Source organism: Drosophila willistoni (assembly GCF_018902025.1).
Source record: "Drosophila willistoni isolate 14030-0811.24 chromosome 2R unlocalized genomic scaffold, UCI_dwil_1.1 Seg167, whole genome shotgun sequence".
NCBI lineage: Eukaryota > Metazoa > Arthropoda > Insecta > Diptera > Drosophilidae > Drosophila > Drosophila willistoni.
The window spans coordinates 15,332,646-15,347,021 of NW_025814050.1; the positions used below are offsets into that span (position 1 = coordinate 15,332,646).

Below are 14,376 nucleotides of genomic sequence, written 5' to 3' on the forward strand. Positions count from 1 at the left end.
GAGGGTTCAATCTGCTGAAAAGGTGTCTACCAAAATGATTAGCGGCGAGTGCTGTTTCCTCCAGTCAAAGCGCCAAGGATTTCTTGAGGAATGGCGGCAATAGTGGGCACTATGTTCTCAAATCCACCGAATAAGGAGGGTTGAGGATGGGCCAGCACATAGCTGAAACTGAGGCACAGAGCCACCAATAGAATAGTTGACCAGAACATTTGCATTGTGAGAAAACTTTTTAAACTCTCTTTAACTATCCCTCCAAAAGCGGCTCTTTTATACTCTTGTCAAGTCCAGTGCCCGGTGGTAAAACAAATAACAAATACTAATCTATTTGTCATTCAATATTGGTATAAATTTCCATTATATCAATCAATATTGGAATAATTTTCATTTGTTAGGTAAAATACTTATTTAAGCAGATGGAAAACAACAGTTTTTTTTGTTTTTAATTGGTCAATATTTGTCCACACATTCCGTAAAATATGTATTACCGAAACATTAAATGGTTGTATGAATATGGTTTCTTATATAGAATATTCCAAAAATTATGTTTTTGGTACACTTAAACATTAATAGTGAATGTTTGTCCTTTTCCTTAAGAGTTAAGTTTTTGTACTTTACCAACAAAAAAATAATAGTCAAAATAACTCTACCCGAGTTCTAAGAAATAAAATGATTTCTTATTAAATCTAAAAACTTTATAAAAATAGTTATTTTTTAAATCTTATCTATGTAGATTTTGTCAAATTCTTCTGTTATCTAAAATTTTAAAATATTAAATAAAAAACGGAATTATAGATCTTATTCATTGGGATTGTTTTTGCGACCATTATGTTGTTGTACTTGACTTTCATCAGGCATTAGGTTATTGTTTACTAATAAAAAATAAGGAACAACAGTTTCCAATTTCCAATTTGATCAGCATGACGAGACGAGTTCATATAGCCATGTCCGTCCGGCCGTCTGTCCGTCCTTCTGGATCAACGCAAACTCCTCCTAGACCGTTAGAGCTACAGAGTTGAATTTTTGCATGTACATATATACTGTTTACTTCATTTAGATACAATTGAAATTTTTTAGAATTTTATAATTAAACCTAAAATTTACTTAGCAACGCAATTGGCCTTGATAATTTAATTTAAGAAAAATAAACATTTTAAATTTTACTTTTCGCAATAAAATAGTTTTGTAGTACTTGTAATTTAATCCTTATTTAAATAAATGAGGCAAAATTATTCAAAATTTATTGCAATTAAAGGTTTGTAGTCGATATCGATTCTGTGCTGTTGATTAACATTGTTCCGGCTGTTAATTTACAGTGTTTGAAATGGCGGCTGTTAAGCGACTTATCAATGCTGTAATTTCTTTAAATTCAATTGAAATATTTTTAACTTAGATAAGAACTAGAAACGAGAGACTGATACGTTATTTAAACATGGCCATTAATGTCGCCTGGAGCCAAAAAGAAGTCAGCATTATTAGCATAGGTCAGCAACAGTCGTCGTCCAGCTGATAACCTAACCACCCACACACATGTGCGTTTCACAAAAACCTTTAGAACTTGCTAGTCTATTTGTTTACGTAAATTAGACAGAAAAAAAAACTAAATAAATAAAAATACAAAACAAAAATGTCGTCTTATAAAACGGAGGAACAAAAGGCCAATCCGGTTAAATTCTTTATAGCCGGAGGATTTGGTGGAATGTGTAATGTCCTTGTTGGATATCCATTGGATACGATTAAGGTGAGAATCCTAGTAAAATCCTTTTTCCCCCATACTAATTACTTTTCTTACATTTACCAGGTGCGCCTGCAGACCATGCCAGTGCCTGCTCCTGGTCAGCCCGCCAAATATAAAGGTGTAATTGATTGCATGGTAAAAACTATGCGTCACGAAGGAATCCGTGGTTTCTTTCGTGGCATATCCGCTCCTCTGGTGGGTGTTACACCCATTTATGCAGTGGACTTTGCCGTTTATGCGGCAGGCAAAAGGCTTTTCCAAACGGACGAGCATGTTCGTTTGACTTATCCGCAAATATTTACGGCTGGCGCCATTGCCGGAGTCTGTTCTGCATTGGTCACTGTGCCCTCGGATAGGATCAAAGTTTTGCTACAAACTCAGCCCGTGACGGGTGGGCAATTGATGTATAATGGAATGACAGATGCAGTTGTAAAATTGTATAGAGAGGGTGGCATGAAGAGCCTTTTTAGGGGCACCTGTGCCTGCATATTGCGAGGTAAATTACAAAAATTCTTAACTTATGAACAAAACTTATGATGCCTATGATTTTCGATTAGATTCCCCCACTGGTTTCTACTTTGTAGCCTATGAGGGCTTGCAAGATTTCGCCAGACAGAGATCAAAAACTGGACAAATTAGTACAACTTCCACAATACTTGCTGGCGGCATAGCGGGCATTGTATTTTGGACTTTGGCCGTTCCCTTCGATGTGCTTAAATCGCGTTTACAGTCGGGTTAGTCATGTGGTTTGCACTAATTATAGATTAAACCATAATTTTGCATCATTTTCATTATAATTATAGCACCCGAAGGTACTTATAAGCATGGGATTCGCAGTGTGTTTCGTGATCTAATGGCAACTGAGGGTCCTTCGGCGCTTTATCGAGGAATTCTACCAGTTTTGATACGTGCCTTTCCAGCAACAGCGGCAGTTTTCTTTGGCGTTGAATTTGCCAATGATTTGTTGAATGCTTAGATCAATTTAGCTAACTTAACGATGAGGCTATGATTTATGTAATAGTATTAATTTAGATAATTAAAGTTTGTTATATCAATGTTAATTGATTGGTTAATATCTAACATGTGTGTGATCTCCTATTGGAAATTAATAACATATATAAATATATATATACAGTCCTCGGTAGATGAGTTGTCTAATTGTAAGTGGCCCAGTCATTTAGGAAACTGAACAACGAGTATCCGGGCTCGAATCCCAGGCTAGTGTATGGATGTAGTTTTCGTCTAACAATAAGCTGAGGGCCTTAGTTGCCAGTGCTTGTAAAACATAGTTAGGTTGATAGTATAATAATAATATATATATATATAGGTATACGCAGGTAAAGTAGGTATTCAACTCTTTGAGTTTGATTTTCAGGATATTAGTTTATAGTATCCATATTAAGCCATAAAAAAAGCTGTTATGAAAAGTACAACCATATTTTTTGAGAATTTAATGGGTAAAATGACACGTCTAACAAATTTTCTAAACTTTACAAGAAAATAAAACGAAAGAAAATGAAAATCGACCAAAAAATTTTGTCGACAAAAGAAATGTCTTTGTGTATATTAAAAAAAAACATTCAATTTATGAAACTTGATAAACATAAAAACGACACGGATTGCATCATCATACTTGTTACCCTTTTAGATCTTTGATTGATTATGCCAAATAATAAAAAAAAAAAATACGAATTTGTGGTATAAAGATTTGTATATAAGGAATAAATTCATATTCTCTACGTTCAAATTTAAAATCTATCCTAATTGAAAACTTTAATACAAACATAAGATGTTTTCATCATTTAAGACGAAATAAAAATATTACGATTTCAAGAAGCTTAACATATAAATTATATACACTATTCAACAGGTTTTGGGATATGCTAAAACAGTAAAAAAAAAGAATGATAAAATTTTTCTTTTCTAAAAATTTTGAATCCTTGGCTAAGGCTTCCCAAAAAACCATTGATCTTCTCCTCCTATGTTTGATGCTAATGAAAACGGCTGATCCAAGATTTTGCTGATCCAGATTTTGCAAATAAAATTTTAAAGGCTGCATTCGAATTAAATAAATTTAGATATGTATTATTTAATATAAATGAAAAATATTCTTTTTTGTATAGATTTTCCAACAACGAAATTTGATTTCAATAATTTTTAAATATAATTTGTTAAACAGACCAATAATATAAATATATGGAAACTCTATAATATCTAAAATAAACAGTCACAAGTTTTGTTTGGGTTTTTCATATTCAAAAATTGTATTTCCATTGCACATTGTCCACATATCTTAAAAGTTACTAACTCGAGTTCGTTTTTTTCTTTAAGTTTTTGTTTTTTTGGTTTTAGTTTTTTACTTCAATTACAATTTGGAAATTCCATTATTTTATATTATGCTTACACTCAAAACTATATAATATTAATTTTTGGAATGTCATCATAAAATCACCTTATATACTAATTTGCATAATAAAATGAAAAGCCAATAAAAAATTAAAAAACAATTGTATAAAAATTTACAATATTTATATATATAAAATACTGCAAAATTATAAAAAAAAGAAATAAAGAAAAAAGGAAAAGAAAATAACAAAAAACAAATTTTAGTGTGCATTAGTATATAAAAACTAATAGGCATATATCTAAAAATATACAACTAGATAAGAATAATACTAATACATTAAAAATCAGGCGCATTATTAAGAGCTACACATTCAATGGAGTTGGTTTTACTTTTTTTTTAACACAAATATTTAGCATCCTTAGTCATTTGTTAAATGGCTTAGATCGGGGGAAGTTTTAAGTGTGATTTAATTTTTTGTTGTTTGTTAACATTTTCTTAAATGTGCAAAAATAAATATATAAAAATTATATTATATTTAAAAGTTATACTTTATAGTTATACATATTTGTATAATACATATATAAAAAAATCACAAAAAAATATTAAATAATTTTTAAATATGAGAATTGTGCATCATTTACAAAATATATGTATTTTAAAATTCCATGAATTGAAAATGTAAGTTTTTCAAAATATCTGAATAGAACTTTTGGCAATTTTTTTTTATGTAAGAAAACTCCTAATTCTTATTAATTAGGTTTTAGTTTTTATCCCCGAAATGTAACCATTTAAAAATTGCATTTTTCCTTTCCACAGTTTCATCATCCATCCTCCTTCTCTTAGCTTTTTGGGGCGGGTTTTCAGCCCGCATGACCTTGACTAGTGCTACTACCATTTGATACTCCTCCACCGCAGCAATTGCTTTGCGCCGCCTTGGCACTTAAACTGGCCAAACCAATGGAACTGCCGACACCGCTGCCCTCCGATTGCCTGTGGGCAGCCGCTGCTGCTGCCGCCGCAGCACTGCCATCCTTACTCCTAGCTTGACCAATCAATTCGGCAGCAATTTCATAAAATAAACGCTCTACGTTTTCGGCCTCTTTGGCGGATGTTTCCAGGAAGTACATGTCATGTTGTTTGGCAAACTCTTCACCAATTTGTGTTGGTATCTCACGATCATCGCGATCGGTTTTGTTGCCGACAAGGATTTTCAATACCTTCGAATTGGCATACTCTTGAATCTCACGTAACCAATCCGGAAGGCAATCGAACGTCGGTTGGCAACTAATGTCATAGACCAATATCAATGCATGCGCCGATCTATAGTAACTTTGGGTAATGGAACGAAATCGTTCTTGGCCGGCTGTATCCCAGATTTGTAATTTAATTTTCTCCCCCTCAACTTCCACAGTTTTGATCATGAAATCCACGCCAATTGTGGCTCCTTGACCGGGAGGAAAGAGTCCTTGCGTGAAACGGCGAACTAGACATGTTTTGCCAACACCAGCATTACCAACTAGGACGATTTTGAATAAGAATTTATAGTCTTCCATTTTTGTTAGTTTGACTTTCCTTTCGTCTCTATCTCTCGCTCCGTTGCTTTCTTACTTTCGTTTTTGTAAAGTTTTCTGTGAATTTTGTTAGACAAAAAAACATATTTAGACACACCTATCAAAGGGTCAGCGACGCGTAAAGTCTAACGGTTAATATAATGATTTAAAAAGGGGGGAAAATGGGAAAATTGCCTTGCAGGTGGGCAGGTGGGTTAGGAGTTATTGGTGGGCGGGGGAAAGCGGGAGTGGTTTGTTAGTTTTGGTTTGGCTTACGCCATTTTCGGTACAGACTGATTTCGTCTGCAGCTCACCTGTGGCTACCACGTCCCCTTTCTATTTTTTTTTTTTGCAAATTTCGGGGGCCTCTAATTTGTTGATGACTCAACAATTGTAGCAATTTTTATGTTTATCTTTCTTGCTTCTGTCTATAGGAATTTTTTGGTTTGTTTCGCCATTCCTGGTCAGGATTTTAAATTGTTTGATGATTTTGGGGTAAATGCATGCTGGCTGCAAGCTGGTCACTTTTGCGTTAAAATATATTTAAATATAAATATGATTTTCTTTACAATCTTTAAAATATAAACAAATCAATTAAAGTGGCTATACACAAACACACACACATAAGGAACCTCGTTGTTATCGACAAACTGCCGATATCGATAACTAATTGGTTCATTTTACAACACCATTTTGACATCTGGCACTTTTTCCTTGGAACAGTCTGGCAGCCTTGTCCCTAATCGATATGCAACACTACAATTCTTGGGCATTTTTTTCACGCTACGGAGAAAAAATTATTACTTCGGAATAAAAAAAACTGTATTTGAAAAACAAATCAATTGCAAAAGAAGTTCGTAAGTGGTACCACGAATTACTCTGGACCGAAAAAACAACATATTTTGATTTCTTCAAACGTGCCTAGACACACAAAAACGGAGCAAAAAATCCTTGTGGAGCGAGACGGAAAATCGAAAATAAATTAAACATGGCCGAGGATTTCGATGTGGAAGCAATGCTCGAGGCGCCGTATCAAAAAAACGTAAGTAAATAATATTAGTGGCAAGAATACTGCAAATTAAGCTTAAGCCTCAAATGGGTTTGTACGAACTTTAACCAAAAAAAAAAAGAAAAACAAAACGAGAAATAAGTCAACGGTTACTCTATCTGTATGTTTGTATATTTCTCTTTTACATATAGACACCCCCACAAGCGCGCCGTACGTATGTAAGTCGTCGTCGTCTCAGACACACAAATACACACACATGCACACATATGTTCACACACACACAAACACTCATACGTATAAAACATGCATATGTATGTATGTATGTAGCCTATGCAGGCAATGCATATTAAGTCGGCGGCCCGTCGTCGCGCCAGTCTCAAATCGATTTTAACCTATTTTCTGTTGTTTTTTTTTTTACAATTATTGTTGATCAAAAAATGAAATGGTTCAGCAAATACAATTTGCTGACGGCTGTGTGTGCTGATTTATTTTTTTTTCTTCATTTGTTACACCTGGCTAAACAGGTGCTATTTGCTGTGTGTGAGCCAAATTTATCCTTGGGGGCAGCCGAAATGGATGGGGGGTGGGAAGGGTGACAGTAACGAATCAATTTTATTTTTTTAAATCAAAATGTAAACAAACCCTGGTGACCCTGGTGATAGTGAGAAATACTCTCCAATTTTTGTAATTTTTTCTTAGACCTAATTTAAAATTATGTAAAGGGTTAAATTACATAAAATAATAGTCAAAGATAATCATAGGACAAAAGTATTTTCAACCATAAAAGTTTTTGCTGCTGTACTTTCCTTACCTAAAGCGGTCAAAGTGATAAACTTTTTATCAGAGTTTATCCTAAGAACTGTAGATTATAGTTGATCAAACAAAATTAGCATATAGATATGTAAATAATAAATGATTCATTGACAGATCGAGGCTTGTGTTTATCCAGACAAACAGATGTGGCTATATAAACTGGTCTCGTCGTGCTGGTCAAGAAAATATACATTTCAGATGTTGACTTTTCTGCTGATGGTTTTTCCAAGGCTATACAAAGGCAAATTTATAATCTTTACTCATTTGTATCTTACCTTAAATTTAAACCATAGTTTTGTTATCCTTATTTCAGGGCCGCATTAAGAAATATGAAGGCACCTACAAGATTTTTACAGGTCTGAAAGCGGGAAACTTTTGGAAATATTTTGAGTTCTTGTTTTTGGTCTTCGGCCCAATGGATCTAAAGGGGAGAAGTCTGAACATCTTCATCTCTTTATACCCCCAACTAGTAAATCTTCGAAGTGGTCAGACAATTCAAATAAATTCTTAATCTAATATAATGCCTTTCTCGAAAATTGCTAAATTTTGTAACCCGAATATCTTAATATTTTGTTCTGACACCCCACGAACATATTTTCAAGATCCTTTCATGATCTTAGCCCTTAATTTCCTATGACTTTATCTTTTAATTACATCTGATCTAAGCTTAAGGCAACATTATAGCTGTACTTACAAATGTATAGCTAATATTAATGATGTCATAGCACTGGCTATTAAGGCACTTGTTATTTCTTTTTAATAAATTTGAATCGTTTCCCTTTTAAATGATTTTTACACATCAATTTTCTTTGTCCTTATAGAAATAATTAATAATGAAAGAATAAAATTGATAGACATAAATTGTTAGATACATGATAGCTATGAAAAAACACAAACTTAACTTGTTTCTTTAAAATTGGTGTAGGATTAATTTAAAAATCTTCAAATAATTTCACAATATTTGCAAATCAAATACTTCTTGATAAAAAGGCATTATGAGCCTTTTCGGATTGAAATCAAGTCCCGCATATATTATATATATTTAAAATTATTTTTATCTGCCTGTTTCTATTAAAATTTATTACAAAAAGTAACAAGAAAACTGGTTTATAATGAATATCATTATTTAAATAGTGATAATTACAAAGTCGGATGTTTGTTTAGTATTTTAAAATCCTTATCCTTATAAAGCCCTCAGACGAAAAGATAAATAGATTTTCAACTAAAAGGAAGACCAAGGAGTAAAAAGAAATAAGTACTTATTTCTTAACAACAATTTTCTCAACTCTCAAAACAAGTCGAAATATTTTTGCCTTAAGAATACCTGGAAAATCTTCTGTCTTCAGCAATACATTTGAATTATTAACGCTTTGTTCAAGATCTCTAGTCTTGAGAAGTTTATTATTAAGTTTTGGCATGGAAAACCATGAATATTCGAGTATTCCAATGCTTTTGTTGACTCATTATTCATTAAATTCTTTGAATAAATACTAAAAATTTATGACAGCTATTTGTACGAGAGAGTAATTTGTTTAATAACACTATTATTAGACAATTATAATAGTGTCATCGGGAATATGTCGGGAGTTGGTGGAGATAAACACACATTTTCTTTCCTATTCTCTTTTTCTTCCCTTCGAAAAGGGAAGTTAGCCATAATTCATAGGTGTATATAGTTAAACTATAACTCGCAAAATCAAAGTGTACTCCTCCTCCTCATTTTCCTCTGCTGTCTCTCACCTTTCTCTCTGTCTCTCTATCTCTCTCTCAAAAAAAAACAAAAAAATACACTTTATTTCGAAAAAAAACCAAAAAGCGAGAATAATTCTTCAAAGGGTGAAATGTCTTTGCAGAAAAACGTATAAGCTCTCAATATTGTTGCTAGAGATTGTTTTGGTCATTTCTAAACAAAACACAATAACCTCTGGAGATCCATTTGGTAAGTTTTGAATGTGCCAAAAAATAAAACAATAAATAAAAAAAAAACACCAAAACATATCTTAGGCATTATTCAAATCAATTTTATTTATTTTTATTTTGTTTTTTATTTGCTATTTGAAAAACCCCAAACAAAATATTCAAACTGAACACAAAACTGAACGTGCACCTAAAATTTCAGATTCGAAACTCTACCCCAACTACTACTACTACTACCTACTACTATTGACACAGCAAAAGGGGCGTGGCAGGCAGGCTACTAAGAAAAAAACAAAGAGGCAGCAGGCACGCACTTAAAACCTAGCCCCTTCTCTCTGTATTCTATTCTAATTAAATCTCAATTCTCACTCTATTATACTCACAGAACAGATCAGATACACCCCAAAGACCAACCAAAGATACAGAAGAAATGAAATGCAATGAAATTAAATCGTAAATCGAATGTGAATTGTGATTCCATATTGAGAAATGTAATAAGATGCAAAAACGAAACTTGTTACGACTATTTTTTTTTGTTTTTTGCTTTATTCTCTATTAGGGAGCTGCACGAATACATTCAAACGAAACAGAATGAATGAGAATCTGCAAAACTAAATGAATGAAAACTACGAGTACTCTAAATATTTATAGCTTTTTTGTGGTCATGTTAATTTAAACATTAAAACATCAATGTCAATGTTTATCGATGGTTTTAATATTGTTAATCATCGATGGGCTTAAATCTTGATGCATGTCCGATGTGTTGCTGAATCGAAAATGAATATAGTCTTTGAAATTATTCTTAAATGAATAAAGTATTTATTAATAGAACAATAACAAAACACGCTTGTCGCCTTTATTGTTGTTAGCCATTTCGCTCAAAACAAAATTTTGTTTAGCTTAGTTAATTATTTACTTTATTTTTCCATTCTGCCTAATCTTTGTCGTCATTCTGAAAGAAGGTTTGAATATAATAAATGTTAAAAAAGGCTTTTTGAAGGCAGCTTTATATAATTATATGAATAAATTGGCAAATATAATAAAAAAGGGACCGATGTTTTTGGCAATATATATTTGACATCAACAAAATATAAAAACAAAAAATATCCAAAAGTACATTGATGCATCGATATTTTTTAGTAATCTTTTTTTAATACATTACCGAATTAATGTTAGAGGTATTTAGTCTAAAAATATGATTAAAATAATTGGAGTACTCTAGAGTTTAAGATAATGTGAGAAATAGATTCGATTCCATATTAATCATTCGAGCATTAGCAATAGCAATTATAATTATTCAAATAATTTAAGACTCATTCATTTGATACTTTAGATATCTATTTGAATACATTCATGCAGCTCTCTATTATCTATCTTACTTATTATAATGTAATATATACTGTCTATATGTATATATATATATATATATAGACAATGTGTCGTGTCTTTTAGGCAGACAGAGAAACCAAGAAAGAATCAACCAACCAATAATCTAGCCAGCGCTAAAAAAAACTCCCCAAAAAAAAACCAGAGAGAGCATTATATGTGGAGACATTTCTCGTCGTCGTGTGTAACCATGTGTGTGTGTCATATATACATATACATATATCGGAAGAAATCTATCTATCTATCTATATATGTGTAACAATATACTTATTTTTAAGATCTATTATCTCTATTATCTACTTTGCTCTAAATTGGCAATGATCCCTCAACAATGATCATTGTTGACTTAAGCATTTCTATTTTATATACTTGCAGATACCACAAAAATTTAACTAATTTACTTTGATTTGCTTTCTCTTATTCAAAAAAACAAAAAAAAAAATACAAAAAAAATACCAAAAAAAAATATATATACAAACCAAAACAAAATATATATATACGAAACCAATATATATATATATACAAATATATATATTAAATATATATACTACATATATACCGAAAAAAAACTCATATAATGTGAAATACAACTACCAACAACAACAACAACGAATCAACTACGACGACAACAACGTAACGAACGATCGAACCAACCGTTATGTGTGTGTCTTCCTCCTCCTCCTCTTCCTCCTACCCCAAAAACCAAATCTAAAAATCTATTAAAACTATTGCTTGCGATCCTCCCCCACCTCTGATTCCTGAAATCCTTTCCCAAAATCCCTTTACGAAAAAAATATAAAAATGCCAAACAACAAACCAAAACCAACCTATCTGAATGTAGAATATCAGTGCGGGCAGCGGGGGACGAGTTGGCGGTGGCGGACGTGGACGGAGTAGTGGCAGCGACAGTACTGGACAGGATGAGGATTATGCTGAAAATAATGGTAATGGTGGTTCTTCACGCAATGGACGTGAAAGGAGCTTGAGCAAAAAACGCAGCAAGCGATCGAGGTAAGTTTATACCATTTACCCCACAGAAGTGAAAGGGTCTATCAAAGTCAATGAAAACGTACAATATATTCCCTTCTCTTACAGAAGTCGCAGTGGCTCTCGTGATGGCAAATCTAGACGTGATCGCGGCAGCGATCGTAGCAGTAATCGTGATAAAAACAGAGATCGAGAACGTGACCGGGATCGTGAACGTGATCGTTATCGTGAGAGCAGCAAACGCACTGGAAGCGATAGAGATCGTGAAAGAGAACGAGAACGGGATCGAGACAAGGAAAGATCATCGAACCGCAGGAGTCGCTCACGTGAAGATCGTGGACGTTATGAGCGCAATGATCGAAATCGTGAACGTGATCGGGATCATGATCGTCGATCACGTGAACGTCGTGGCGGCAGTAAATCCATGCAGCGGGATCGTTCAAAGGAACGTCGTCGACGCAGCCGTTCAAAGGAATATCAGCGCAAACGCTTGAGTCCCGTAAAGGAACGTCATCAAACTCATTCAAGGTCCAGGGATAGAAAGTAAATATTTGGAAATTAATTATGAAACTATACGAATTTATATCCTTCTCCTCCTTCTTACAGCAGTCGCCGTCGTGGCAGCTATTCACCCCATCGTCGTTCACCCAATGGCGGTGCTGGCGATCGTACACCGCCCACTGAGCTCAGTCCGGAGGAGCGTGATGCTCGGACTGTCTTTTGCATTCAATTGTCACAACGTGTTCGTGCCCGAGATTTGGAGGAATTCTTTTCCAGTGTCGGCAAGGTGCGAGATGTCCGTATGATTACATGCAATAAGACGAAACGTTTCAAGGGCATAGCATATATTGAATTCGAGGATCCTGAATCCGTGTCACTGGCCTTGGGTCTGTCGGGGCAACGTTTGCTCGGTGTACCAATAATGGTGCAACACACACAGGCCGAGAAGAATCGTTTGCAAAATGCTGCACCAGCTTTTCAACCCAAGAGTCATACAGGGCCCATGCGTTTGTATGTTGGTTCATTGCATTTTAACATTACGGAAGATATGTTACGTGGCATATTTGAGCCATTCGGAAAGATAGATGTCATCCAATTGATTATGGATACCGAAACAGGACGCTCAAAGGGCTATGGTTTTATAACGGTAAGTGGAGATAAGATTTCTTAATATAATTGATGGTTAAATTTTGATCATTCTCCTTTCCAGTATCACAATGCAGACGATGCCAAAAAAGCTTTGGAGCAATTAAACGGTTTCGAATTGGCTGGACGACCCATGAAAGTGGGCAATGTGACTGAACGTTTGGACATGAATACCACATCATTGGACACAGATGAAATGGATCGCACTGGCATTGATCTGGGTGCTACTGGACGCTTGCAGCTAATGTTTAAACTGGCCGAAGGTGCTGGTTTAGCAGTGCCGCAGGCAGCTGCGAATGCCTTATTGGCCACTGCTCCGCAACCGGCACCAGTGCAACAGCAACAACAAACACCATCTATAGCCACACAGTGTTTTATACTATCGAATATGTTTGATCCGGCTACAGAGACAAATACCACTTGGGATAGCGAAATACGGGATGATGTGCTGGAAGAGTGTGCCAAGCATGGCGGCGTCTTACACATACATGTCGATACGGCATCCAGCACTGGGACTGTCTATGTGAAATGTCCAAGCACCACAACTGCTGTCTTGGCTGTGAATGCTCTGCATGGACGTTGGTTTGCCGGACGAGTTATTACGGCCGCTTATGTTCCATTAATCAATTATCACTCAATGTTTCCGGACTCCATTGGTGCCGTCAATTTGATAGCATCAACGCGTAAAAATGCCGACGATTGATCATGATGATGGTGATTCAATTCAAGATACGCAAATTTATTGTTATAATTCGTTACACAAAAAACAAAAACAAACAAAAACCAAAACAAAAGCAACAAAATTTCAACAAAAAAAAAACCATAATTTTTTTTAGAAATTTTTTCTTTTTTTAAAGACATTTTTCAATGTAAGCTAAACAGAAATTGGGCACATATTGAAATACAAAAAATCTTAATATACATATATATATATATACAAATATATATACCAACATATATTAATTAGGCATTCCTAATCAAAGCCAAAATGCTAATACATTGGTGTTTCTCTTTCTTTCCTTTTTTTCTAAAAACTTAAAAACCTTAAACACATTGTGCGAATATATATGTATAAAAAATATATATAGAGTACATTTACAAAGAATATTTTAAAAACCGCCTAAATGCAGATTGTAAAAACCATCCAAAAAATCTTTTTGTAGAAATTTCAAAAAGTATTTAATCAAAAATAAAAATTGATATCAAAAAATCAAAACAAAAACAACTATTTTAATTCAGTTTGCTGATCTAATTCAATTGGAATTTATGATTTTCTGTTTTGCATTTCCATTTCATTTTGAATTAACGGCATAAAATTGTTTTAAATGTTAAATTAACAGACTGTTAAAACGTAGGCAACAAATACTGGGAGTGTTGAAAATAGTGGATACGAATACTGGGATCTGCATGTTTTTTTTAACACTGCAACACGAAAGTGCAAAATCGAAATTTAGTTAAATAAATTAGTTTAATTCGTTGTTTAATA

The 14,376-nt window shown here is 33.8% G+C and overlaps 3 protein-coding genes across 4 annotated transcripts; 2 read left to right on the forward strand and 1 right to left on the reverse strand.

The window, feature by feature from the left end:
* The first annotated feature begins 1,301 nt into the window (after window positions 1-1,301).
* On the forward strand, window positions 1,302-2,796 carry LOC6642065 (mitochondrial magnesium exporter 1). The gene is made up of 4 exons (XM_002065051.4): window positions 1,302-1,738; window positions 1,799-2,231; window positions 2,293-2,469; window positions 2,539-2,796. The coding sequence occupies exons 1-4, from the start codon at window positions 1,625-1,627 to the stop codon at window positions 2,709-2,711; spliced, it is 897 nt and encodes a 298-aa protein (XP_002065087.1). The 5' UTR covers window positions 1,302-1,624; the 3' UTR covers window positions 2,712-2,796.
* Window positions 2,797-4,332: 1,536 nt separating this feature from the next.
* LOC6642066 (ras-related protein Rab-30) lies at window positions 4,333-6,203 on the reverse strand. The gene is made up of 2 exons (XM_002065052.4): window positions 5,947-6,203; window positions 4,333-5,710 (listed from the first exon to the last, which is right to left on the reverse strand). The coding sequence occupies exon 2, from the start codon at window positions 5,633-5,635 to the stop codon at window positions 4,943-4,945; it is 693 nt and encodes a 230-aa protein (XP_002065088.1). The 5' UTR covers window positions 5,636-5,710; window positions 5,947-6,203; the 3' UTR covers window positions 4,333-4,942.
* A 161-nt stretch (window positions 6,204-6,364) lies between these two features.
* On the forward strand, window positions 6,365-14,106 carry LOC6641819 (RNA-binding protein 39). 2 transcript variants are annotated; one of them, XM_015178379.3, is made up of 6 exons: window positions 6,472-6,489; window positions 6,558-6,674; window positions 11,599-11,768; window positions 11,853-12,287; window positions 12,351-12,891; window positions 12,955-14,106. In XM_015178379.3, exons 2-6 carry the CDS (start codon window positions 6,621-6,623, stop codon window positions 13,591-13,593), a joined length of 1,839 nt encoding a protein of 612 aa, XP_015033865.1. In that variant the 5' UTR covers window positions 6,472-6,489; window positions 6,558-6,620; the 3' UTR covers window positions 13,594-14,106. The 2 variants fall into 2 exon arrangements, with proteins under 2 accessions (XP_002065089.1, XP_015033865.1); XM_002065053.4 differs by having other exon boundaries at window positions 6,365-6,674.
* Window positions 14,107-14,376: the final 270 nt, after the last annotated feature.